A 27335-nucleotide genomic window follows, 5' to 3' on the forward strand; every position below is an offset into this window, starting at 1 on the left:
CAGCAAGCATTTTCATCGGGTTTAATCAAATTAACGATATTCATAAGGCAGGAGATTATTTCCTTAATTACCCGCGATCTTCTGCCGGCAAGAATCAAACTCTAATGCACGGTCGATCTGTAGACCCACATTTGTCGAAGGAAAGAAATGCAGTTCTCCCCTCTTTTTTTTCTTTTTTTAATTAACGCACATGTTCTTGTTAGAGATGTCGTGCTATTTCAGCTTTTCATTTACATTTAAAGTTAGATAGCTCTCACTTGTAATGCCACTTTGCCTTTTTTTTTAACATTTATCAAAAGGCAAAAAGTATAATGTCGTCATATGCGAGGATTATCTGAGCTTTGGTGCACGTGGAAAGCAGGATTTATCGCTAAGAAATATTCTTTATCATGGAAAAATTGAAAATTAAAAAAGCATTTGTTTTTTTTTTTTTCTCCAAATTTGACCGTTTTACAATACTTGAGAAGAATTTTAGACATGTAATATAGATGCCTAACATGTGCCAGCCAAATGCCACGCATCTTTTCACGGTAAACTTATTGAGAACGGTGCCGTTGTATCCATATTTTTCGTTTCTTTTTCGTGTGACATATTCGTGGTATATCCAGTGAATTTCCTGGATACGGATTATCTCTCCGCGAATTTGCGATAAATTTCATAAACTGTATAATATTTATTTTTCATAATGTGGATTTAATTTCTACTTCGGCAATCAATCTATTAATTATATTTAGGTCATAATTTGATAGTAAATATTTCCGATAAATATTAATTCGAAATTTTATCATGATTTAAATTTGATACAAGTATTGCATATTAATTAAGTATTTACTCTGAAAATAGGAAAATTTATCAGACAAATGCGTTTGATGTTCATATACCCATGTATATTATTCTATGAGATATTAAAGTGGTGTGACGCAACGTGTCAGCGAGAACGCAACTCTGATTCGATCGCGCTCGATAAAATTCCATAAACAATTTGTTCTCAATCAAAGATTCCGAAGTACGAATAAGCCATATATATTACTATTATTAGTCTTGCTTCCACGGTCGGTAAAGTCGTGGTATATAAAAGAGGCTCAAGGTTATTTAATCGTAAGTGAAAGCCAACGAGTCTCTAGAGTCTTGTGGCGAGACGTGAAGCACTAAGTCTGATGGTGCTCCTCGTAACACGTACGACTGCGTCTCTCGAAGCGAAACGCTCCTGTAGTCTCGTCTTAGAGGTTCATTGGAACTGGTCTCCGTGCTCGTAAGTGTTCCACAATATCCAAACGCGATTTCTCGAAAGCGGAGGCTGCAAAGGCGGCTCTCTCGGCGTAACAGCCGTTACTTTTGAAGGCGATTTAAATGCGTCAACAATCTCAGCGATAACGGTGCTTACGTAAGAACAAATGTACGTCGATCGTTACGCCGTTGCCATAATTTATTGACAGCCGCTGATAAACGCGTTTTGTGTTAAATCACTTACAACACGTTCGAACGAATATGTACACGTGAATGTAAATTTTTGCTTCTCGTTTTTTTGCTTCCGTTTTACGAAAGTGGGGAGGAAGATTATATTAGTTAAAGTTCACGCGCTGTAAGTTGAAGAACTTATTTTTTTTACTTATTTTTGCGTATTTTTGGAAAGTGATACTGCAACGGTTTGTAGTGAAATGTTAAAAATTAAAGTTTCTGGCTAATTTATGTATCTATATATTTACGTGCAAGCATGAAAAATTTTTTAAACTTTAACCAAAGTTTAATGTAACGAACGACTAGGATTGTAGCGTTTGTAATTACTTTTTTTCCTTCTTTTTTTTTTTTTTTTTGCATTTGCATTTACTCGCGAAACGACCTTCGCTCTGAGGACGGCTAGGTGCGTAGCGCGAGGCGCGGAATTAAATCGCACTCCTAACTCAATATCTAGAGAAAAATGCAGTTTTGCTTTTTATTTGTTTTTTTTTTTTTTTTTTTTTTTTTATATCTCTTGCCTAATCTAGTCTAGTTAGAAGAAATGGATAATGAGACACAAGAATCCTCGTTTATTTCAATGTACATTGAAAAGGAGATTTCACGTTATTGTTCTCGATAATTTCACTTTGCCAACAAGAACATTTCTAATATGGTCTTTGCATTCGGGACGGTCTCGGCCCCCGAGGTAGATAAGTCGTATTTAAATTGAAGAAGAAGAAATGGGGCGTGAATTTCGAAGGGTAAGAATGTTTGAATGATATCGAGGTCCTAAAGGGAGATGCTATTTAGTGCCTTTACGAAAGGAAAGGACGGGGTATGCGGGGGGATGGGGGTAAGGGTGAATCGCGCGAGGCACAACTGCGCAATGGTGCGAATTGCGCGTTTCGTGAAGAGGGTGCCGGCTCAGGATGACGAGTACGCAGTCGCGCGGTATTCCCCGGGAATCGGGTCTTTCCGGGTCTGCGACACGGTTTTCCCCTTACTCGGTTCACTTTGGCGATCGTGGTAGTCGACGACGTGACGGCGACGCTCACGGACTTGCTCTCTCGCAACAGGTGAACGGAATCTCGACTGACCGGGTGCGAAAAAAGTGAGAGGTCCACGAGAGAAGTCCGGGTAACGGCCACGACCTTTTTTTCCGCGTGCAGATACCCTCGTGAAATCTCTAAACGAACAGGGTGGGGAAAAGGATCGCAAAATGAGTGTCGAGGACGCCATCAATTACTCGCCCAGCGAGGAGGAGGACTATTACGCTCTGTTATCCTGCGACGAGTCGTCCACGGTGAGATTTGGCACGTTGCAACGAATTTCCCTTCCGAAAAAAAAGACCGACAGATTCATACTTCGTGTCTTTTCAATTCAGACTAATTGCGGAGTGACTGACCACTGTGATAAAGTAACGTTTTATCGTATATGTATATATTATTCGTAACAATATAGAAGTTGAGTTAAAAAGCAGAAATTTATTTGCACAAAATATGTACGGAGATAAAGTAAAATCAAATTTAATCGAGCCCATTAAGTCATAGTTATTAAGTTAAAGATACATATTTTCGTATTTTGTAAAGCGGTTTGTTATCTCGCGAGAAATATTTGCTTTTTATCATCGCTGCAATTGCTTCGAAGCATTCTGTTTCTCTTTTCTTTTAACAAAGTACGCTTCAGAGCGTATTTATAGTGTCGCAAGCCAACTGCAATCTTAAATCAAGTTAATTATTTTTGCTTCCACGTAAACGGTAATTTATTTTACATTTATTAGACAATATTAATGCAATCGGGATGTTATAGTTGCAATTAAAAATAAATATTACTTGTAATGAAATGTCTTTCAAATAGAGAACCGAAGGGATTATTTTCATTTCTTAATTCATTATGAAATGAATATACGTTATTACTTCTGTCGATCAAATTGTACACGTAATGTAGGCATCACCCAATCAAGCTTTTACGTTCGAAATATTCGTATCGAGAAACGAGTCCATCATGAAAATTGTATTTACAAAGTAAAAGTTAGATATCATCTGTTAAATTTAATATGAAATGTAATGAAAGAAAATGTACATACATATATAGGAAAATCACACGCTCAAAGGAATACTGTTTAATAATTTAATATTTTAATTAAGTTAAATGAGTAAAAAAAAAATTATATATATATATAAATTAATAAAATACTTTAAATTTAAAATATTACGCGGTAATATTTTTATACGTTGCATCAGAAATTTTATTAGAGTCGGATATATGTTATGAAAATATTTAACATTATCATAATATTAAATTCATAAATAATAATTCTGTGAAAATGTCGACTGTTTTAAAAGGCATTTAGCCATAATCTTTTAACGACGTACGAAACTAATTTTCTACATCCTTATCGAGATAATTAAATTAAATGTCAAGTTGTTTCAGTAATAATTAGATCCTAGAAGGAATCTGCAATTTAAACTCTTCGTTAATTGAATTCTTGATCGACACAATTAGGTGCAGTCTCATCTGCTTCTAGTTCACGCTATGTTGAAGTTGCGCACAACAATATTCGTGCTGAAATCAAATTACATTTTCGTATTACATCGAGCGTGAGATTGTTCTGATAAGTTTTAAACGCCTACGTTACTTCATGCGTCCAATCAATTGTAACGAAATATCGGTATACGCACGGGCAACTATATTCGACGTTATTCGAGTTTGTTGAAAGTTTGAATTTGATGTTTAGTGGATTGCAACACTCTTTATCAGTAACGCATAAGTGCATATATCAACGAGCTCAGTAAAAATACACGGTCGTTTGCCTTTCTCTACTTTACGTTTTGTTATTTTGCTCGAGAACTTTCGATAAGAATCCTATCGAATTATACGCTGCGTTAACATTGTTTTTACGTCGGTTTTTATCGGCTAGACACTTCGCGATGTTTCTACAGATATTCGACAAGTTCAGGCAATATGTCCGTGTGCTCCCAGAGAAATTAAATGTCGAAGCATTAAAGCGAAAACGATGAAGAATAACGAAACAGCGGTCTGTTCTCTCTTCATGAAAGTTTTACATTTATAATTACATTTTAAAGTTTATTCTGCAACGTTAATCTTGTTGCGAAAAGTAATTTCAACGATTGTTCTTCAGTTTGATCAGTTTAATACGTTTTGTATCTCTTCGATTTAACGTTCGGCTGTGAAATTGCGCGTTCAAGTCGAAAGAGAAACCGAGAACAACAACGGGAATACGTAATTTTAAAGCAAATATAAACCCCTCCATTTTTGCAATTGAATGATCTAGTTAGTTTTCATGCAATTTTAAAAATCAGGTTGAGCAAATTACGGCGGAGTATAAGGTATTAGCTCTGCAGTATCATCCGGATAAGAACGACGGTGATAAGGAGGCCGAAAAGAAATTTCAACAATTAAAGGTACGCGGACGGATAGTTAATGAAGTTTAATTGTCATGCAATGAATTTCGCTTGGAATAATATAACGAGCAGAAAGAGTACTTTGACGGGTCTGTTTACATTGTAGTACGCAAAAGAGGTTCTATGCGATCCCGAAAAGAGAAGCAATTACGATAAATGGCGAAACAGTGGTATCAAAATCAGCTACAAACAGTGGCTCGGCATGAAGGAGCATGTGCAGCAGGTGAGACAATAATAGAGGCGATTATTACTTATAATTTTTGACGATATGTCGCAGTTTACGTAATTTCTTCTTCTTCTTGTTTTTTTTTTTCTTTCAACACACGTTGAAACAAGTTATTTCTTTCTATTAATGTTATAATTTATTTATTTATTCATTTCGATGCGCGTAGAAGAGAATATAGATTATGCATTACACATATAAATCGCCAGTTTCTCGTCCACGCGCGTTCCTCGAAATGACGAGGTTACAAATGATTTTGCCGACTTTGTACGGGATATTCTCCCGGCGGTAATAGGGAGTACTTCCTACTACTCCGCACCGGCGATAGAGGCCTTTAATTTTATTACGCGCCCTGTTATGTCCTGCGAACTGAGGTTATCTGTTGGTAGACCATGCACTGGAGCACGCCGAAGACAAAGGACAGAATGCTACCGGATACGAGCGAAGAGGCAGGTGGCTCGCCAGCTCATCTGAAAGGTCATCCTACAAATGCGCACAGAAGGGCCTCGGAGGGCGGCGCGATGAATCTTTACTATCGCTCGGGCCACGGCGTTCCGTTTTATCAGGAGTCTAACGAGGTCGTCAGTAAGTTTCGTAATTACGAGATTTAAAAGGTCCCCAGCGTAATTCTCACCGGAAGCTACTGTGCTCGACGCCCTTACGACAACAGGAACACGTTGCATTAGACAAATATCTACCTGTAAACGAGTATGCAGGGCGCTGGTCGGAATCGCATTGGCTTGTACGGACATTCCGCGTACTTGTTCAAAATGTCACGTTGAAAGAGACGCGTGAGTATCACCGTTCATCATTGAGCAATTCAATTACGTCCCTGCCTTTTCCCCTCTTCCTCGTATGCGTGTGATTTTCCAATTAAGAGACGTTTATCGTTATTGTGTCACATCGTATTAAGCCGCGGACGTGACAATCATCGAGAAAGAACTTCGAGAAAATTTCAACCGTCGCGCACACGCACTTTTCTCGCCAAGGCTTGGCAAAGATAAACGATGGTTAGCAGAATATTCTGTCTTAGACAGACGTTTGGCAAATGATATTCACTGGCTGTTGCCGCCGAGAGTACACGTCAATTCGATTCAACAAACCGCCCTGTATACGCGTACGTGCTCGCGTTCGCGCTCACGTATATGTATGTCGCCTTCAGATTTATATTTTGTTATACTATACTAAGCACGAGGAGAGGAGAGGTGAAGGGTGGTGAGGAGGTGAGAGGGAGGAGAGGATAGGAACGCGGGAGGATGGCATGTGGGTATCATTAAAAACTTTCTTACTGGAGTCTCCCGATTAATAAACGTCCGATTGATCGGTGGCGAATATTGTAAGCCGAGTCTCTTTCGCAATCCATATATCTCTTGATCTTACGAGATGTTTAGCGACAGAAGTTAAACGATGTAGTGTCAAGGGCAGTATAGTTTTATCTGTGATCCCGCGAATAAACTTTCCGCTAGTGGTTAACTGGTCGTTTCAATCGTAAACACGTTGGAAGGAAATACTTAAGTGTCCAGCTGGTTAGAGAGTGCTTTTTCGCAAATCGATGCCGACGTTTCACGATCGCGCCTATGATTATCGATCATTCGAGGGTTAATTAATTAATGTACAATCGGTTTTCGTCGGAGGATCGGATATACGATCGTTGCTTTTGATGTGAGTAACTTGTCGACTCGACTTTGCGTCGAACGGAGATCAGCGTCTTTTAACGTCGTATGTGCGCGTTGTGGTCGCGTGGTTGGACGACGGAATTGCAAAACGATTGCGAACCGAAATCCCGGACCGCAAACGCTGCAAGCCTTCGAGAGTCGTATTAGATATGTTTTAAACGAAGAGATGTAAACTACGTAGCTCTCTGTCAAGGTGTGCGATCAAGATATTAAAAGTAGAGTAGCTTATATTAAACTGTTATGAAATGTAACAATGTCTGTATTATTATAATATTTTGTCGCGTAAGTGTTCGCTATCGATTCCGTGAGGCTGTCCTAGATATCGACGTTTTCAATGTTTCTCTCTGTGGATTTATTCGCTCGGCTATCGTTGCTGGAATATTAATTCTGGAATTCGATTCGGTGAAACGTTGAACTTTGCGGAAACGAGACTTGAGTATTTCTTTCCATAATTGAACAGATCGACGATGGCGCACTTGTACCTGTGTCCGATGTCAAACGCAAGATACGTCGTTTCCGTCCGATGACAATTGCGACGGCTCCTTCATTCCGATTCCTAAGCATAGCGGCACGCGAGACGCGGCCAAATGCGTTTTATCTATCGAAAACCGCAGCTCTTTTTATTCGAGAGGAGTTTTTTTTCTGTTCCGCGCCGCAAAAATATTCAAGAATCTTACGTTATCGGAGTAAAAAGAGAATGTTATTTTCGTGCGCTCGCGGCCGTAAACTTGCCCGAGATTATTTCGGTTTAAACGTTCAGAATGAGCAATAACGTTTTCGATGGATTTTCACACATCGCACCTTCGCATCCCAAACGCGTCCACGTTCTTCGCGTATTCTCCACATTCGATGTATCAGTCGAAACAATTGGTCGGCTAATTGCGTTTGGCATGTTATTGAGAATGCCTATTTATAACTGGTAATTAATAATAACTTAGTGACAGTTAATCCTGGATGTGTTGATGTATATAATCTTATAATAATGCGATAATTGTTCTCTCGAGGGGTTCGTTCCCTCGTCTAAACATTAATAACGGCGTCGTTAATGCCCTTCGTTTTCACTTTAAGTATTTCCTAATTGAACGCGTTACATCTCAACGTTCTGTACGTCACAGAACAATTTTTTAATATTTTCACACACAAAGCTTGAAAAAAAAAAATAAAAAAACATATTATTAATCTTGATTTATTTGATAAGAATGTAATTTGACGAGAATGTTTAGGTGTAACGTGTTCTATTTAATTTGAAACTTAAATGGAACTGTGAAACTTTAATGGCGCCGAATGTCTGTCTTGCCTGAATCGATCTTCCATCCCCACGGAAATAATGTGATCTCTCGCACCCTTCGTCAAAATTCAAGACATATCACGGCAAGTCCATTTCGTCTTCCCATTTTGCTTTTGGATATTGAGAAATTTAAAAGGGCACATCTTACCTGTGCGAGGGTAAATAGGACGTAAAGGTGTCGTAATTGAAGACGTTGAAAATAATTCGTGGGCCAATTTTACACTTTCACGCAGTAAAAACGGCTAGTACGTGCCAATAGAGGGAAGTAAAATCAATATTACCGAGTCCAATGACATTTTTCCTTCTTTCAGACTAGTCGGGCAAACTCGTTTTTTCTTCTTCTTTTTTTTTCTTTTTCTTTTTTTTTTTTTTTTTTTTAAGAAGATAAATTTTTTTGACGGAATCTACTTTGCTACAGTAATGTAATTATATGCTTTTTCCTATAAGCTCTTTCCGAGTGAATAAAATACAGCAGTGGTTTCTTGATTATAAAATTACATTATGAAAAAGTCAATATCGCTCTTAAGGATTTCAAATGTCCTTAAATTTTACTACCCGGAAAGATCAGTTTTCGATGGCAATTTATTTCTAACCAACATGCAGAGCTAACGAGCCATCACTTGTTTATCTTCCTGTCAGCATCGAGCTGTTGATTTCATTGGGTGCTCGAAACTAAAAAAAAAAAGAAAAGAAAAAAAAATCTTTATATTCGAGAAGCGGAAAAAAAATTTGATAGCAAATATAAATAAATGGATATACTTAAAGCGCTATGGAGAGGAAAAAGAATAGTAGGGAACGTACAAAATCGCACAGTTCACATATGGGACGGACACTTTTTCGAGATATTGCGGGCTCGAAAGCCCCCCGGGCTTTCTTTCGCTATCGTTTCTATTCTTCTTTTAGTTTCCTCGGATCCTTTGTTCGAGACCTAAGAAAATATCTTGCTGCTCGACTTGCCTCCCTATCGACTCTGTGCAAGCCTGACGTTAGTGCGCGGTCAATCGAATTATTCGAACGTAGCACGTAAGCGTTCGCTCGCGCTCCGTCGGTTGATCCTTCTCTAGATTTACGAGACAATGGACGTGCAGCTAAATTTAATGACATATCTGCGGCAAGTGAATCGCGCCTGATTGCGTTACGAACCGACGCTGTCGAATGTCCATCATTCGAACGTAACGTTTGAATTAACACATTTTAAATAGCGAATAAATGTCGCCAGTTTTGCCGCTTTAATTTTATCTCTTCAATTTATTCGATACGAAGGTGCTACTTTGCAAATAAGATTATATATTGTTATAGGTTCTGTTAATTTTTTTTTAATCCGTATACCGTTTATACGAAACATAAATTTAATATGAATTTCAATTAACACTCTGTTGACAATTAATGACTAATGATTAACGAAAAATAATGTGGACCTTTACCACCTCCAAGTTTAATCTTTAAACTTTTATATTTTTTTACAAACCCCTGGACGATATTTGTCGGGAAATTTTCTCGCGAGGAAACTTGAAGCTTTATCAGAGCGAAGGGATAAAACTGAATGAAGGTTAGACGAGCAAGTAAATCACAAGTTTTAATCCCGTTGCAACAGCGACCAAGTTTAGATTAGGTAAAAACGGCACCGGGCAATGGCGTTCATAAAATTCCTTCAGTCCGTAGCCCTTTAACTCCGAAGAATGTAGCAACTAGGTCGATAAGCCGTAAAATTAAATAAGGAATAAAATAAAAAGAGAGAAAAAAAAATGTAGAGATCGAATCTCACCTTTAGTATTGGCAGTATCTTTGTGTTAGAGAAAAGTAGGAAATATTACTATTTATTGGAAGATATTAGCATAATTTTACGCGTGTGTACGCATTGCAGAGAACAAGTCCGTGACTCGACACGGTCGTTATTCCCTCGTTAATTTAATGACCAAGTTATCTTAAGATAAACGAAGTGATTATTTGTTCATTTCCAATACTAGCGATGTCTTGATAACATTAATTTACGAAAAAGGCTTGATGGCGGACAGATGCAGGAGGCTTCCACATGCTCTGAAAACAGTTTTCCATTTTTTTAAAAGACAAAATAAGAGAGAAAGAGAGAGAGAGAGAGATAGAGGTAGAGAGAAATAACGCGATCGACTGTGCCCGCTGCTGTCGAAAGTCTATTGGACCACTCTGTATATGTATCTATACCTATATTTTTCTAGACGGGCCCCGCGGATTTTGGCTATGTGGCTCCATGAACGTTATTTACATAACTGTATCATACATACCTATTTGTCGTTTACGGTTGACCTGTCGCAAGCGCTTGAAGGAAAGATCGAAGTCTGTTCAAACGCCTATCAGTACGATGCTCGCGATCGGAGAATCCAATTTTACGTTACACGCACCTTCATGACACCGTCATTAGATAGACGGAAATTTGCGCGTTCTCTTAACAAAAAAATTAATTAAATAAAAAGAACTTGTTCTTTTCACACTCAGAGGAGTGTGCGATCAGTCGAAAGATTGACTTTTAAACAACATTTCCATTTTAATATGATAAATTGATTGCAATTGGATGAATCTTTATTATTTAAACACGTGGAAAGGAATTTCATTGCTTCTGCATATGTAAGACAGGTTATTAGTACTCCCAGTTTATTAGTAATCCTTTTCTTTTCTTTTAAACTGATTATGTCACTAATTATATAACGCTAATTAATATTATTCAACGTTTGCAAAACAATTGATAGCCTTCTTCCGTTTCAGTATTTACGACTAATAATCGTAATTGTTAAAATACTTTGAACAATTGATTACGAAATTACAAAAATCGTCCGTTTTTTAATTTTGTTTTCTCCCCGCGTCGATAAATTGATAATGAGATTGATATTACATAAACATATTTAAATACAATTATCATATTTTGAATATTTTCATGCTGGCAGTGGCAGTTGATTGAAGACAATTTTATCTTAGACGATTGTAAAAATTGTAGACGTTAAAGATTAATTATTAATATTTAGAAATTGTAATGTGAGTCTTATTTACACATTACTCAACTGCTAGTTACGTAATTGTTGTTGTTGTTAATTATATAAAATTATATAAAAGTAGGGATTGAAAGTACAATATTAACGAAGAGTTTGTTAAAAATAATAATTATTTTTAAAAAATATAAAAGAGATATTGCTGTTATTAAAATATAAACGAAAAATAATTATATACATATATATCCTGTGCAACTTACTGATTGGAGAACAGTATTTTCGATCGTTCTTAAATGTCGTGGAAGTTTTTTGCGTGCATGGTAGTGCGAATGAAAGTATAGATTGTGTGTAAATGTCTATATGCAGTTCAATACGTAATCAAATACATATGTTGTATATTCGTCTCGCGCTGGTCGATGCGGCGATGTATTACTCGTACCAAAAAAAAAAGAAAAAAAAAAGAAAAAAAAAGAAAAAAAAATTCAATAAATGTGTTTAATTATGAAATATTGTTTGGCATTTTAGTGACTTTAGTCTCACTTAACGACGTTTATATGGTAGTTATTATTTACATAATAATTAAAGTTATTTCTAAGTTACGTAATATACCATACTTATTTGATTCTTTTTACAGAAACTGAAGAAATGTTTGTAGACAAACAATATTTTATTATTAGTTACTTTATATTATTGCACCATTATAGTTAAAATACCTTCGATATCATTTTTTACATTTTTACTATTTTCAATTATACTTCTTAGTTTAAAAGTAAAATAATATTATTTTATGTAATATATCGTTTTACATAACGTAGAACTGCAATTCTGTTTAAAACAATAATTTATTAATGCCATTATATAACGCGATTTATTAGGGAATGTAGCCATTTTCAGGTTGATTGAGTAATGATGTTACAACAGTAATGCAGATTATTAAGTTATAGGTAACAAAGTGGTTATTGTGCTAGTTCTTGTTATTCTATTGTATAAACATCTTATATTTGAATACGTAATTAACGTCAGTTAGTATTTCGTAATATAACCCATCGATTTATATCTAATTAATATCCAAAGAAAAATATTTCAAATATTAAAAATATCTATAATCTTAATTAAAATAATTTAACAAAATAATACAAATATAAAAGTAATATTAAATAATATGGCGTTTTAGAGAAGTTTGAATCCTCTTCTCTTTTCTTTGGCCAAGTGAAATAGTATCATTGAACATCATCGAAACTCTTCTTGCAAAAGCACAAGCGTAGAAATAAATTTGCAAATCTTTATCGATTTGTGAATAATCCGCGCTGTTCACTTGGCTCGCTTCCGTTTTTTGCTTCTATCTGTTATGTTCGATTTGGTGTATACTGCTTTCATAAGTTCTACGAGAAACTTTGTATTTTCCATGTAGAATACGCGAGGCCCGGTACGCCGCGCCGGATGATTGGGAACTGGAGCGAAACATTTGCTTCTCGCTTCGAAGGCTTCTCCGTAATTTCGTCGCTTATCTGACAGCTACCTCTAGTTTGATTTTTATTCATATATCGCGCGAAATACAATATATCTAAAAAAACGTAGACGGTATTTTGAACGACAGTCAAATCGAGCCCTCTCATATTTTCTTATTTTGTTCCACTTGCTAATTTATTTCTTCAACTATCGGACTGTATCCTACCTGCAGGGTTTCATTGGGATTGTATATTTTCCTCGGTATCAGTTTCCTTATAAATCTATTCTTTCATTCACCTCGGGAGACGCGTATAAATACCACCTCCACCTGTCTGCCGCGGCTGCATAGAACGCACATCCCTCCACTGAACTGAAGCAAACAGCCCCTTTGAATGCCATTATTCTGCCTACGTTGTTACTACTTAACGTCGCGTCCGCAAGTGTGGCTGCGTTAGATAACGAGAGCTGGCCGTTGTTCTCAATCGGTTGTGCCCAACAACGGCAGTCTGCCGAGTCTGTGTCTCAATTTAAACTTTGACCTACCAGCACCATTTCGCACCGATTGCCATAGACCACCTACGCCTCTCTTTTTTTACTTTCCTGCAACTATCGCCCAACTATTTTGCACAAATAGATTTTATAAAAATTTAATTTCACTTTCTTTGAAATAATGATTTTTGAGCCCGATCGTTTCGTCGATAAAAAAAAATAATTAAAAAAAAAAAAGAAAAATGAGAGGGAAAAGAAAGATATGAGAACAAGCGTCCACATTAATTATTAAAATCATAGAAATTTTTTTGTTAGCAAGAACCGTCGTATTATTCGGTCTGTCCCGTTTACATACATATACTCGTAGATTAAACGATGTTACTGTAATTGGATTTGTTTCTCGTTTCGAGAAAAATCTCTGCGAGAAGCGAGATGCTGCGATGCGCTTTGCAGCTACGTTAATCTGTATCGACACAAGCGGAAGGGAAATACGCAACTAGGAAGGAGGGCAAATCGATATCGTGGCTCTCCCGTGAGTCTATATACATATATGTAGAGAAGTGTAAGCGTTTATATGCCTCTACTGCAACACTGCAATAAGTTGCGTTTTTCATAGAGTAATGCGTTGCGATAACACCACAGAGAAAATGAGAAAATCTATTTCTTTATTAGTATTTTTACCAATATCTTTGTTATCAATATCGTCACCACCATCTTTAGCTTTTTTTCTTTTTTTCTATTTAAAATTAAATAAACGTAATTAATATATCTATTTAGTTTAAACGATACGACATTTTACACTCCTTCTTTTTTTAATGTAAAAGAGTTTAAGACATTTTTAGTAACACGAAATACTGAAACGAGACAGTCGTTTGCGCGAAATGCCATCTACGTTGATTTCTGATCTGCAGAACTTAGCGTTACTGATAATACAATCATTGAGACGAGAGTTGAGTATCCGACGAAATACTCGAGATCGAGTGTCGTATAAAAGTAATAACTGCTAATAAATGTTATATTAATAACTAACAGTCTTTAATAAATTATTTCCAAGTTTAATATTTTATTGGTATACTTGGCAGTATATAGAAATAGCTTTTCTTATGTACGGTGATGTCCTCTTTGTAAACGTATAGCAGATAGGAAGCTATAAGCAAATTGAATATAAATGATTAACGATTGATGGTCAGAAATATTAGTTGCGTTAAAATATGACAGGAAAAAATGTATAAAATATGAAAATTTAATCGGAAAATTACGGAAACGTCGAATAATCGGTAATGTCAACTTTTAGTTGAAAATTTTTACAAGCGTTTTACATCGTTCGAGGATCGATATGAATACTGACGGACGGTATAAAGACTGTCGGTTCGATAAGAATTACGCAGCTTTGAAAAATTATATTATTTTCTATCTCTCGATCGGAAAAAAAATGGGAATACTTTGAGCCTTGTTCCAGTCAAGAGACATTTTTATTTCAAATCAAGCAACCGACTGTTAACGATATTTAGTCTAGAAGGGAACTGAAAACGAAAAACTAGGCCGTACGGGTATCTATAAATATCCGCCGTTTTGGCGCGAACGGTACGGTTGAGTTAAATTATATCGAGCAAAGGGGAAGGTATTTCCGACAATTTTGAGGGTGCATCGTGACTTTCTGAACCTAAACGGAGGGGAACTGGTAGACCTGCGATTGAAAGAACCGAATGCTCATCGTTGGGCTCTCTACAGCCGCACCCGAGACCCTTTAGTTGAGGACATTTCCAACAGGTGGATCACGAAACCATGAGGTCTGAGGCTGCATCCGGAGAGTAGCTTCAGGCAGTTCAGGCTGTTCAGGCAGTTCAGGCTTCAGTAGCCGAGTAGCGGTCTATGTCGCGGCGTGCGAATGTTCGAATCGCGTCGGCCTGTATGTGTATACGGTCGGTGCGCACTTCGGTGTGACAGTATCAACTGCATCGCGAGGACAGGAAACCGGAAGCGCGGCGGTCTTCTCCCCGATTTTTCGTCACCCCCTTTTCCATCGTCTTCTCTCGCGCGAATGGCAAAGAGGCGCGTGCGACTCACACGCGGGTAAGTACTACGTCTGGTCGCTCCCATTATTAGAATCGGACACCGTGCTCCGGATCGATACTGATTCTCTGTCGTTTCTCTCTCAGCGGATACCGCGCGCGACGGATGCTGCGGTGAGAGATTTGCCGTCTAACGTGCGCGAAGGGTGGCCGCGACCAAATTCTGCACCCTTCTCCCCCTCTCGCGATAATTCATGTTTATAGCGGGGTATCGAATGGCCGATGGAGACGCGCTCTTTCATAGTTTGAGAATTCTCGTTAGTTTTGTTCTCCGAGCTGTAGTATTATTATTTCTTGATGAATACAAATAATTGACTCAATTATTTCCACCCCCACAATGGCTGAGTCAATTATTTTTATTGTTAGAAGTGTCATTAAATTATCGTTGACGATATTTATTAAGGGCAAGCGTGTGAATCTAGACGATACGGAGGAGTAAGAATTAATAAACTTTACAGTATAAATTATTATATAAATAAGCGAAACTTTCTTTTAAATAATTTAGAATCTTCGAAATCCTAATAATTATTCATTATATGTTAATTTTTTTCTAAATTTACGATTGGGTTGAAATTAAATAACGTAGCACAGCTCAGAAGTGAAGTTTTTATCGCGTGTTATGCGCGTGAAGAAGCAGGAATGATTTATCTGGAAAGTCCAGAGGCGGAGATGCAATCTGTCGACTTCCTGTTCGCAGCGATCACCGAGTTGACGTGTGAAACCAGCGAATTTAGTTGTCCAGATCCGCATCGTGTTGTACTTGAGATTGATATTTCGGGTTCTCGCGTTTCGCAAAGAAATATATACGTGGGAGAGAAAATATCACGTGTGGCCGTTTAAAAAGTAGGCCGAGCGGTGGTATGCCGCAGCCGTATATACCTGCCTTGAGCAATGCACCGCCTCGGGAATTTCAATGAGGATTCAGCGGTTTTTGTTTCGCTTCCTTCAGCGCTTTACATAAGACGCAATATGCCATTTTTCTCGGAGCATCCGGCTATCGTAGCGGCGCAACGCGTGAAAAATTATGCTAATGCACCAGCGGGTTATCGGTTATTGGCAATCGCGAAATCGTTCGCGATTGGTGGGTCTCGGTATGAAATTTATTACTAACCGATAAGAGCATTCGCTCGCGGGCTCATTGATTCGGGTTTTAACTTGCAAAGCAATTGAATTCGCTCGATTATTTAAGAACATTACTAGTTTATTCTTCTGTTAGTTATAAATTTTTTTTTCTCTTTTCGGTACGAATTAAGCTAAGAGTACAACTATAGATTTTTTCATTAATTTTATTTATCGAGCTTAATAAAGTTTGAAAGGATAATTTTAATTTATTTTAATTCAACCGAGATGCATCTTGAATAAATTCGAGAGTCAGTTCTCCTGGACTTTCCTTCGACACACGCGATCGGAACGAAATAAAAGAGAAAAGAGAAAGGAGAAGAACGAAGAAAAGCTGATATAGTTCTACGGTTTGACGCGCCATAGACATTTTACGCATCCCTGGCTGCCGTACTTACGAATTAACGTCTACCGCGGATTTCTCACGTGTCACTGGAGTATCCTACTTTCTAAAACGGCAGAAAAGAAACGGGAAACTGCATGCGAAGTGCTCCAAGAGCCAAAGTAATCACATTACCGCGATTCGCGTAACAAACCAGCTGATCGTAAAATCCTTTCGCGTGCAACGTTTTTCCAAAAAAAAAAAGAAAGAAAAAAATTGCTCGCAGCTTTCAAAAGCGCGGAGTAAAATTGCAATTTATCACGGGCAGGCGTGACGAGAGGTGTGGACCGTGGAAAAATGGATACACAGAGTCTGTTATCCATTACAGTAAGGCAAGGTCCTTGCACCCGACGCGCGCAACACTCGCGTTTTGCACACACGATTTTTCCGAATACTTGGCCGGCCGATACCTTTAAATAATAATGCTGCTCGCGCAAGCATCGTTCAAGTTTCTCCGCGCTTTCTAATTGCATGGAAAGGAAAGAAAAAGGGGCAATCGTGTTTTTCGCATAATTAATAATTACCTTTCTACGAGGCGTCACCGGGCTTGCGACGAGGGAGAAGCCGGCCGCTTCTCCAGGTGTCCTATTTCGCGAACTGTATCGACGATCTTTTGCATCGAGCTTGAAACGAATGCGGTTCATCGAACTTTAAATGTAATCTGACGAGGTACCACGCATCCGTGATTCCCAATACTCCGGCATCAATGTTCGGCGACGTGTATTTACGCAATATGCAAGACGAATGGTCGCATAAACTTTTTCATGCAAATTGGTCGCGCACATTTCGCGCGCGTATTTTCTACGCTTTTTTTTTGTGTGTAATTTACGGTTCATTGTTGAATTTTAAATATTTGCGTAAAGTAAATGGACATTAGAAATATTCAGCTATTTAACTGACAGTCTATAAAGCAGAATAATTTTTTTTTTGTTTTATAAATTCGAATAATGAATAAATATGCATTTTCTCGTGCCGCTGTGCCATTTCCATCTCCACCGAGGAAATTGAGAGAGCAGACTTAATTGCGCACGCGAATGATAAGTCGGCAAGTGTCTAAAAGTCGCCAAGAAGTTTCTTGCACGGGCGTCCTTTTCCGGTTTCTTATTTAGCTAGGAAATAAGAGAGAAAGCGACGACGTTCGGTGCATGAGAAATGAAATCTCGCAGTCTAATGGATTCAATTATAACATATTCCGCCGCGAAGTAATTGGCAGTTCTCGGGAATAATTTAACTCGTCCTCGGTGACATTTTCATTAGATCGAGCAAATGTTGGGTCGTGAGAGTACCATTTGATCGATGGCACCTGCTAAAGAACTCGGAAATGCGCTTTTTATGGAGCGGGTCGTTGCATTATGGAGCGTGACACGTAAAGTGGTCCGTTATTGATGGCACCAATCCCAGGACTAATGATTTTATTCGCAAACGATAGTGTTCCGCGTATGCGCGAATAAGATTTATTACATCTGCGCGATGAAACGAATCGGTTTACGAATTATTTCGAAGTCAATAGGGCGAGGGCGTGCGTCCGCACTTGCCGGGTTTTCCGATGCGGAACAAAGGCGACGCGAAACGAAGCTCGGTTTAAAACACGATCTCGTTGTAACCTGTAGATTTCTCTCTTAAACGCGAAAGCACTCGCTGAATGCGAGGTGAAAGTTGACTTATTGTGCGGCGAGCGTGCAAAGTGTCTCGATCGGGTATTTGCCGCGGTATATCTGCCTTATCGTTGAAAATTACTGGCTGCTCTCTACGGGCCGACTCGTTAATCTAAACTGCTAGTTAATCACGAATTCAGGGGACGCTCGTACGGGTTCATTTGGTGAGAAATGCTTTTACGTGAAAATCATCGTACGAAGAAACGTGGCATTTCGTAACGTAAGAAATCAATTAATGCTGATCCGCGATATTATCTTTTGAATCTCTATTCTGACACGCGATATGGAATCTCTACCGGAGCATGAAGCTGGAAACAAGTGGATTAAATGAATAACGAATGCAAAAAGTGAGCTAACACGACAGAGCTACTATAACTTTAGTTTACATATATGCCGTCTTGACGAATTGAATCTTTGCGAGTAAGGTAGTTTTAATTGTTAAAAAGAATTTTAAATATTAAATTTATATTGTATACATATATATGTATCACTTTTAATAATGTTCTTTTCACGAAAGAATTCAACGAGATGAAACAACCGCTTTTAAATTAGTTCGCATTACACAACACGGTGTTATTGAAATAGTTAAAAACAATTTGATTAAAACGATATAAATTTTAATTATAAAATTTAAAAACGTTTTATCAGCTTTTAGTTGTAACCTTTTTTTTTATTATTGTTTTAAAATTATGCCAATGCTCATAGATTAACAGAAAATAAAAAGAAAATTAATATCCATGTAACGTCACCGAAAAAATATAAAAGTTAATTCCTAGAAGTCAATGCACTCATTAGCTTTTAATAGGCGGTGGTAATTGCTGTTATTTCGCGCGTAATGGCCACCTCGAAGGCAATTATTATCGTACGTGCGGCGCGCAATAGGGATGCGTAATAGCCGATGAGCATCTTCCAAAGAAATCGAAAAAAAGAAATTATGTTCGAATCAATTGTTTGATATTCTAAAATATGTCGTTATTAAAATCAACAGTTATCTCAGCGAAGTTAAATTCGATTGCGTCGTAATTACGCGAAAATCGTTTCGAAGCGAAAATGTTTTATCGCATCGGGAAAAAGAGAAATGGGCTTGTTGTTCCCTGATTTAATTAATTCTCGATACCCGCGTCTAATATAATATCACCCGCGTGATGTGTCATTCGTACACGCATAAAATGCCGCGATATATATGTATTCGGCCATTTCTGGATATGACATCGTTTGTTCCTTTAATTAACGTGGAGATATAATTCAACGTCGCTGTAAAGTAATTGCAAATGCGTGCGGCCGCAGTTGCAAAAGATTTGCAATACACAACGATGGAAAATTACGAAAGATGCGTCCTCTTTCTTTTCCATTGTCGGATACGGTAATCTTATTTGCGGAAGGGCGACCAGCTCTATCGTGCGATGTTCACCCGCCGGTGAAAAAGATAGCGCAGGTGCTTTGAACCAAGATACCATTTTTTTCCCTTTTTTTTTTATTGTTTTGTTTTTATTATTTTTTTTTTATCAATGTGCGGCCCTGAATTCCCGGATGCCGTTATTCGAGCAGGCCGTTCGTTCTACTTGCTCTCGTGCTGAGCGAGACTTTGTCAGGCCTTTCTAAAGCGCCGCTCGAGAGTCCCGGTACTGGTGAAATATTCTCGAAGCATCCACAAATTATCTCGGCAGTATGCGATAAGGTTTTTGCCTCTGTGGGGAAACATTCAGGCTACATGGCATCTTCGTTCGCTTGTATTTTTTAAATTCCTCTTGAAAGCGCGTCGAAAATAAGCGATGCGTTATGAATTTAATATATCGAATGCGAATCGCTTTCTAAACCTTTTTTTTTCGTGTTTATTTTTCTCCTTTGCTTTCGATGACACAATCATATTATTACTTTCACTTCTCTGATCCGTCAGTTTTAAGATCATAAATTTTGAAGATCGGATCGTTTGAAGTTACTGGTCGCGCGTCACAATGTAAGTTATTTCACGCTTGTTGATGATTTCTGTGAGGAAGACATTTATAAATGCAAAGGAACTATGAAAAGAGGGAGTTATAAAATTTTAAATTATTAATTTCTAAGACGGGCGCGAATGGAACGAGAGAAATCACGGCGCGAGGCGTCAGTTCTACTGAAATGCCACGGATCTTTCGTATCGCGATGCAGGAGTGGCAGAAGGAGAATAGGAAAAAGTCAAGGCAGCTGGTTGTAATCACGAAAACTCGCGACGCGGCACGTACTAGCTGCATAATGGATAAAAACCGAGATGAGAACACAATGGAGAGGCACGTGCACGCGACGTGTGCAGTTGTGCACGGCGATGGTCAATTAATTTGCCTTGTGCACTTTTATTCAAGCGGTCCGGGAGGGAAGAAGGAACGCAATACAGCTAATTGCGCCTCTCGCGCCGACGTTTTGCGCTAATTAAACAATTACAGTTATCAGTCCGAGCCCTGAAAAGTTTCTTACCGCGAGTGCGAGTCAAGCGGCGCAGACGGTTCTTCGCGAAGAAGCTTCGCGTTTTTCGGACGCACTGTTCATTCACTTTTCATCGGTAAAAAAAAAAAAAAAAAAAAAGAATATAAATATATATATAAAAAAAAGGAAGTTGATTACCATTCGATATATTGTGTTTTGTCCCGTCAACCGGTTTAACGTGTGTGTCGCGATTTTTGCAAACCGGTTGCGTGAGAAGAGAACCGGTCCCCGCGCGCGGGGACTCACCCGCCGTGAATTGTTGACGATAACGGAATCGCACCGACGACGGAATCGACCAAGTGCACGGTAATTATCATAACGCTGGCGCGTAATCAACCTTCTAAATGGAAAGCAACGCGCGGGCGATTTCTATCGGCCATGCTCCCTTGAAAGGAGAGCAACCATTGTCAACGCGCTCGCCGATTATTGGCACGGCGGTAATTAACGTTTACGCGACGCGATTGCTTTTTTTTTTTTGTTCTTTAAACGCGAGCGGGAAGCCACGGGGATCGAGATTTGCTTCAACCATCGCGTACGTACCTTTGTCAAAGTAATTAAGTGCGTGGCATAACTTTTACTGTGCCGCAAAGTGTACAATGCGCGCAATGCGCTTTAATTAGCAGAAATATCTGAATGCATTATTCGTGCGCAAGCCGGTCGTTAGTTAGATTAGCAGAACTAATCGCTTCTTCCACTGCGTGGCAGGTACACGTATTTATTTTGCTTCCGCATGATCTGCAGCCCCGTTACAAGTTTTTCCTCGGCACGACCGCACTTTATATTAGCGCATCATTTTTATATGATTTTTCTTTTTATTTCTCGCGCGAGCAATCGTCGTAATTATTTCATGGAGAATATAATAAATATATAAATTAACGCAGTTTGACTTAACGTCAAGCCAGTCTTCTGCATTGACTGATGAAAATCAATTAAGTTCCGCTTTTGATTAATATCGAAGCGTTTTACTTATTAAAAAATAAAAAAATGAATATTATTACGTTATTTCACAATTATTAATTAACGTTTGAGTCGCAGTTTTTGATCGACGGCTTCGATCGATATTTTGATAACGCTCCAATTATTCTATCGCGCTCACTAATTACAGTTTCTTTTTTTTTCTAGTTATATATTCACGCATTTTTTTTTTTTTTTATTAATTCACTTTCACAGGTTTATCCACTGATTTAGAAAAAAAGGTCTAGTTTCTATGTTCGCACAGAGGAAAGTAATATTCTCGTGGTGAAGCGGACACGATAGATCCGATAGGTTAATAAGCGGTATCGCTTCGGCCGGGAGTACTCGGAGTACACGGGGATCGTTCAATTGCGTGACGCACGTGCACGTGCACTCACGCACGTGCATTCGCGTTAGCGCGTTTCGACGAGAAGTGCCTGCGGAACGCCGCAAGAATTTTTACGAGCGAGTACACGAGGGCTGCGCTGTCTCGTTTATGAGTTAGAAGTACGGGAAGTCGTGCATCCCGCGCCGCCACCGAGTATTCGCCCGTGGAACCCGTCGTACCGGTTTCCTCCGGATTCCGGTCGATGCCGGTTCGACGGCACCGGGAAAACGTAGAGCGATTGCCACCCTCGAGGGGTCCTCCCGAACCATTTGTCCGATGATTTCACGACGAAAATGACCCGAGTTAATTATACTTAGAAATAATTAGAAATATTAAAAAGTCACAGTTGAGGCTGAATTTTTTCTCTCGGCGCGCGATTAATTTATTAATTTATTTTCCGTAAATACATACGTATATATTTGTAAGCGCGTATAATTGGATGTATGTATCAGTTGAAGTTGTGCGTTCTTTGTTGTTATATTACCCGTACTTTATATACTGACAGCTACGTTTAATTTAAACTGCAGTTTTATAAACAGTTCCGGTTAATGCTGCATAAATCAAAGGCAATTACGCGATTTCAAGAACCATTCCGCGAGGACGTGTTACGATCCCACGGTTGCGCGTGTGGAATCTCGTGCGCCGCATGGCGTTTAGCTCTTTCAAGCGGAATAGATCCGCTCGAGTGCACTTTCTCAGAGGAATTTATTCCAACCGATCTATATATGATCTTTAAGCCAGTATATCATATGTGCAATGTAATTCACCGTACACGAATAGGGTGTACTTCGTCTAGATTTTTTGCTATTTTTCATAATGCTACGTTACGCAGGATGTCGGGATTGAATATACAACGTTACTTCTTTTTTTCTTTTTTTTCTCTTGAATTATCGAGTTTCTAAGTCCGTTTAAAGTAGGGTTTTTTTTTTTAAACATTTTTTTATACTTCAAGAATTTTATACTTTTATAGTCGAAATAGTGGAACCTTTCGCGAGATTTTCCCTGAGAAAAAGATCTAACGGAGAGCAATCTGTAACAAAAAACTTGCTTCCTGTTACTTTTATGTCTTACGTATACACAAACGCTTACGCAACTATTCATTACTTTTTACTTCCTCCGGCCTTCACCTACTAAAGTATACGTAATAAATATATACGTAATAAATTCGTAAATGAATAAAAAAAAGAAAAGAAAGGTCGACAATTTTACCAGCATAAAATCGATGTCTTTTCTGCTGGCGCGTGAAAGGTATCGCGTACTGAATCGTATAAAAAAATACTTTCTTAGTCCCAGTGTACATACACGTAAGGAATCGATGCGTGAGTTCGTTGACGTCAACAGACACGACAGGGTATAATACGCGGTATAATAAATTAACGAGCCCATTATAACACCGGGCCATTGTCTGGGCAGTTGGTCTTTGTGACCTGTCTAACGACGTGACCCCCGCGTCACACGTGCATTGGCTTCCACACGCAGAGCCCTTTTGCACGATGGAATTCACCATGGATCGTGAGCAGTCGGGTCACGGCCCCAGGCTGAGGGGGAGAATGTGAGAGCACGTATCTACACATGATCCGCGTGATACTGTCGCGGTGTATAGGCATAAAGCATATATGCGACGTATGCATTATCGTGTATGCGTATGGAATTCCTGCAGCAAAGCCGGTAGAGGCCTAGGTGCATCGACTGCGGGTTTAAAAATAAGCTCGAGGGTTCGTGCTCCGTCTTGCTTCCCTTTTCAAGCCTCCCTCTCGAGCCCCCAGTTTATGTTCTCGGTTTGCATGACTTAAGTGGGAATTAGAAAAAAAAAAAAAAAAAATATAGGGTTGAAAGGGTCGGAGAGAAAGTTGCTCGACTTGTTGATTTAACGTGATTAATAATCGGCATATATTCGCTTGTAAAATTTTGCTCGCTAAGCAAATTTTATCACTTTGTGCTTTATAAGCCATTTATTTCTCGAATAGTGCGTATATACGTTTGCGTGTTCGTCGAAGTGAAATCGCCGTGGAAAGTGACGAAATCGCACGCAAATATCTAAAAATTATGTCTCACGCATGTGCCACATTTATATGTAAAATGTATGCGCTTAAAAAATAGACTTTCACGGTTTCTTTGGAGTTTTCAAACGTGTCGAAGAAATGCTTAATATTAGTTCTTGTCCGCGAATGCCGACATCTAAAAGACATTTAAAAGCCTTTTTCCCTTGAAAATTTTTAAATATTTTTACGTCAGTTTTTTTTTATCATAATAGAGCTGTTTTTAAACTTATGTTCTTTAATGCTTATAAATAGCTAATTAAAAAACGCTGTTGCGAAGTTTAATTTGGCGGGTAAAGTTTTATTAACCTCGGCAGGATGCGACTGAAATTTCACGAAGCTGAAGTTTGGTCAGCACGGTCGGATTACAACACAGCGCAACGAACAATACGTCGCGGTTGTCAAAAGAATTTTCAGTTACATCCGGGTAGCACGGTAGAAGTTTTTAATATCGCATTCAGTGTTAATTGAGCGACGAAGTTAACGAGCAAGCGACAACGCTCGTTTAGAAATATTCACGCAAATAATATAATAAAATTAATAAATCTCTTCTATTATGCACCGGCGACAAAATGGATTCTGCTCGGTTGAGACATGATTGATTGCTATATAGATTTATTGGAATAACTATTCTCATACTTCCTGGAAAAAGGAAATTACGCCAGACGGCTTTAATAACCGATAGGCGTGTAGGAAGAAACCGGTACATGGTTAACGTTAATGCTTCTAGTCGCGGTATATGGGGGCCGCCGCGCATCAAGGGTCACACTTATCTCATTGAGCCCTATCAAACTCAATTACGGACGCTGTAATTAACGTTCCAGCTAGCTGGCCTACTCGAGGCACGCTGATATGCGCGCGAGAGGGATGTTGTTATTATCGAAAATCACGCGTGGGAGGGAGAGCTATCAAGCAGACAAGTGGTCGGGATGGGACTCGTGCAAAAAGATTCAAATGCAAATATTATGAGAAAATGCAGCTAATTAACACAGCCGCCAAACAAAGTCTTATAAAATTTCTCTCCCCCTCCTTTTTTATTACTTATCTTATTTTTATGATTTTACGACCTCGACTCTCGAACGTGACGTCGTGTCTAAAATTGCAAATTGCCGACTTCCTCGTTCTTGCGTTCGACTCTTCAATTCGCTTTACGAATCTATTTGAAACGCTCTATTATATACAACACCACTACTCGTGCATCGTGGTTGCACAACCTAACTTCTCTTGGATCGCCACAGCAGGTTGATGATGTACGGCGAGGAGGATGATGATCGAGGCGATGCCAGGTCTTTCAAAGGAGGGAGAGATCATTGGCAGACTCCAAGAGAGAAAGAGAAAGATAGAGAGAGAGAGCTAGTGGGAGAGTATAGGAGGTTCAGTCCGCGGCGAACCGCCGCGAAGCGCGGATTCAGTCACTTGACCAGTTCTGGGCGGTTCTGCCTTTGTCCGTCTATCGTTGACTTCGCGAGGCCGTGATCGATCGTGGTCCATATTCCATCGCTCGAACTGATCTGACGGATGTCGCCGAATTCGTACCGCACCGAGGAGATTTCACCTGATAGGTAAAGTTCTTGCCGTTCGACTGTCACTTCGCTTTCAGAAGTATCGGCTGACTTTTCATAAAGATTTAGTGGCACATCTTCTACATGCAATCGCTCGAGAACACGTTTCTTTATTCACGTCGTACATTCGCGAGGTAAGCCTCTTCGATCCTAATATCAGAGCTAGACACAAAATTGTGCAATCAATAAATAAGTAGAAGAGAGCGGGATTTTCCGCCGAATAGACCGTTCGACCTTTGAATTCGATTCCGTGTCGGAGATACGTAAATTGGATTTGCAGAGCGGATTGAACAAGCACGGTGACGTACGAGCGACGACAGATTTGTTTGGCTTTCGATGTTGCACTGATTTTATTTATCGCGATTAATGGAGAAAAGATGGTGCAAGCTTTTTCAAGGGAGACAATGGTGCATGTTGCGAGGATATTAATTCCGCTAGTCGATTGCAGTTCGTGTCAATTTTGATTCGGGCGAAGCCCCGACCTTCGACTCTCGATAGTGATTCGCTCCGAGATTGGTCGAACGGTTTGATTGACGGAGCGTATCGCAGCAAATTACTTTGGCGCACTTTTTGCAGGTACAATATCTATATATATATATATATATTTTTTTTTTTTTTTTTTTTTTTTTTAATATTTGTGTCGCGGATGAAATTGCGTCGAGCGAGTGAAATACGCAGCGTGCGGTGTTCTCTCCCGTTGCCGGATGATTTAGGAATTTTTGAAAAGCGAGGAAGATAGAGAGACGGGATCGAGTCGCCGTGTTTCAAATATTCGCGTCAACGTTTTAATGTTGGACACACGCGATTTATTCATTTCCGTTTCACTGGCTTCCTCGTTCTATTATATTTTCAAGTATATCTGTTTGGGAATGTATTGTGCCGAGCAGGTGCTTCGTTATCAAATAGAAACCAGAGATTGATCGCGCGATAACGCACTTCCGATTTATCGTACTTTCTCGTTTGTTCCGCCTGTAAGCCTTGCAATCGTTATTTAACCGATTGCGGTGATTTCAGTCGCCGCGGCGAGGTAATACACGGCCGGTTTTCCGTAAATAATCGCTCGAAATAAATCGTACGACAATTACGCGTTGAATAAGCTAAGGGTTCTTTTTATTTTATCATTTATGTATAAGTAAAGTGTCAGGTTAGATCGTCGATTTAATTTTTCGATTTTCCTTTTTTTTTCGATTTATAACTTTTTTTTTCTTATTTTATCTCGTATATTTTCGATCCAAAATTGAATCTCCTAGTTTCGAATCTCCTAGTTGATTATCGTTTTTTCGTCTCTTACTCTGCAGGTCATTAGTCCCGAGTAAAATCACATTTTTCAAATTTTACAGTGACGCATTAATTTTTTTTGGTCATCTTATACACGCATAATAAAAAAGGGAGTGAAATTTTTATGCGTCGTATTATTCCCGTTATCTTTGTATAGCTCCCGATGAATTATGCATCATTGCTCTTACGAGCGTAACTCATCTCGAAGATATGAATGTCGTGTCGTATGAATTACTCGCCGTGAAACGATATACGTATATACTGTTAGTCAGCCCGCAGGTAGGGTGAAATGAAACGCTGGATTAACGCGTACCATTGTCTCTATCGTTCGTGACACAGCGTTGTTAATCCTACATTAGGAAGCTAACACAATAGCTTTATACTGTAGCTTCCGTACCGTGACGCGGTTCTGTAATTTGGATTATTTAGATTTACAATAGAATAACAAATGTAATGCTCCTTGGTTATAGAATAAAAAA

The 27335-nt window shown here is 38.9% G+C and overlaps 2 protein-coding genes and 1 long non-coding RNA gene across 8 annotated transcripts in view; 2 read left to right on the plus strand and 1 right to left on the minus strand.

The window, feature by feature from the left end:
• The window catches only part of LOC139103418 (guanine nucleotide exchange factor for Rab-3A), a 56804-nt gene that overhangs the window by 22504 nt on the left and 6965 nt on the right, over positions 1 to 27335 (plus strand). For 2 of the 6 annotated variants that reach the window (XM_070658063.1, XM_070658062.1), the window contains exon 1: positions 23674 to 25578. The exons of 1 other annotated variant lie outside the window; for it this stretch is intronic. The gene's annotated coding sequence lies outside the window, so the exon portion shown is untranslated. Of the gene's footprint in view, positions 1 to 5565; positions 5671 to 14462; positions 15021 to 23673; positions 25579 to 27335 lie in introns of those variants that run through there. 3 more of the 6 variants (XM_070658066.1, XM_070658065.1, XM_070658064.1) reach the window with 3 other exon arrangements.
• On the plus strand, positions 2316 to 9942 carry Jdp (DnaJ domain-containing protein). The gene is made up of 4 exons (XM_070658075.1): positions 2316 to 2740; positions 4761 to 4862; positions 4969 to 5085; positions 5475 to 9942. The coding sequence occupies exons 1-4, from the start codon at positions 2657 to 2659 to the stop codon at positions 5694 to 5696; spliced, it is 525 nt and encodes a 174-aa protein (XP_070514176.1). The 5' UTR covers positions 2316 to 2656; the 3' UTR covers positions 5697 to 9942.
• On the minus strand, positions 9823 to 13829 carry LOC139103430 (uncharacterized). Its single transcript, XR_011545888.1, has 2 exons — positions 12685 to 13829; positions 9823 to 12573 (listed from the first exon to the last, which is right to left on the minus strand). It is a non-coding gene; the product is annotated as an uncharacterized lncRNA (long non-coding RNA).

The sequence above is a fragment of the Cardiocondyla obscurior genome, linkage group LG06 (genome assembly GCF_019399895.1).
Source record: "Cardiocondyla obscurior isolate alpha-2009 linkage group LG06, Cobs3.1, whole genome shotgun sequence".
Classification (NCBI taxonomy): Eukaryota; Metazoa; Arthropoda; class Insecta; order Hymenoptera; family Formicidae; genus Cardiocondyla; species Cardiocondyla obscurior.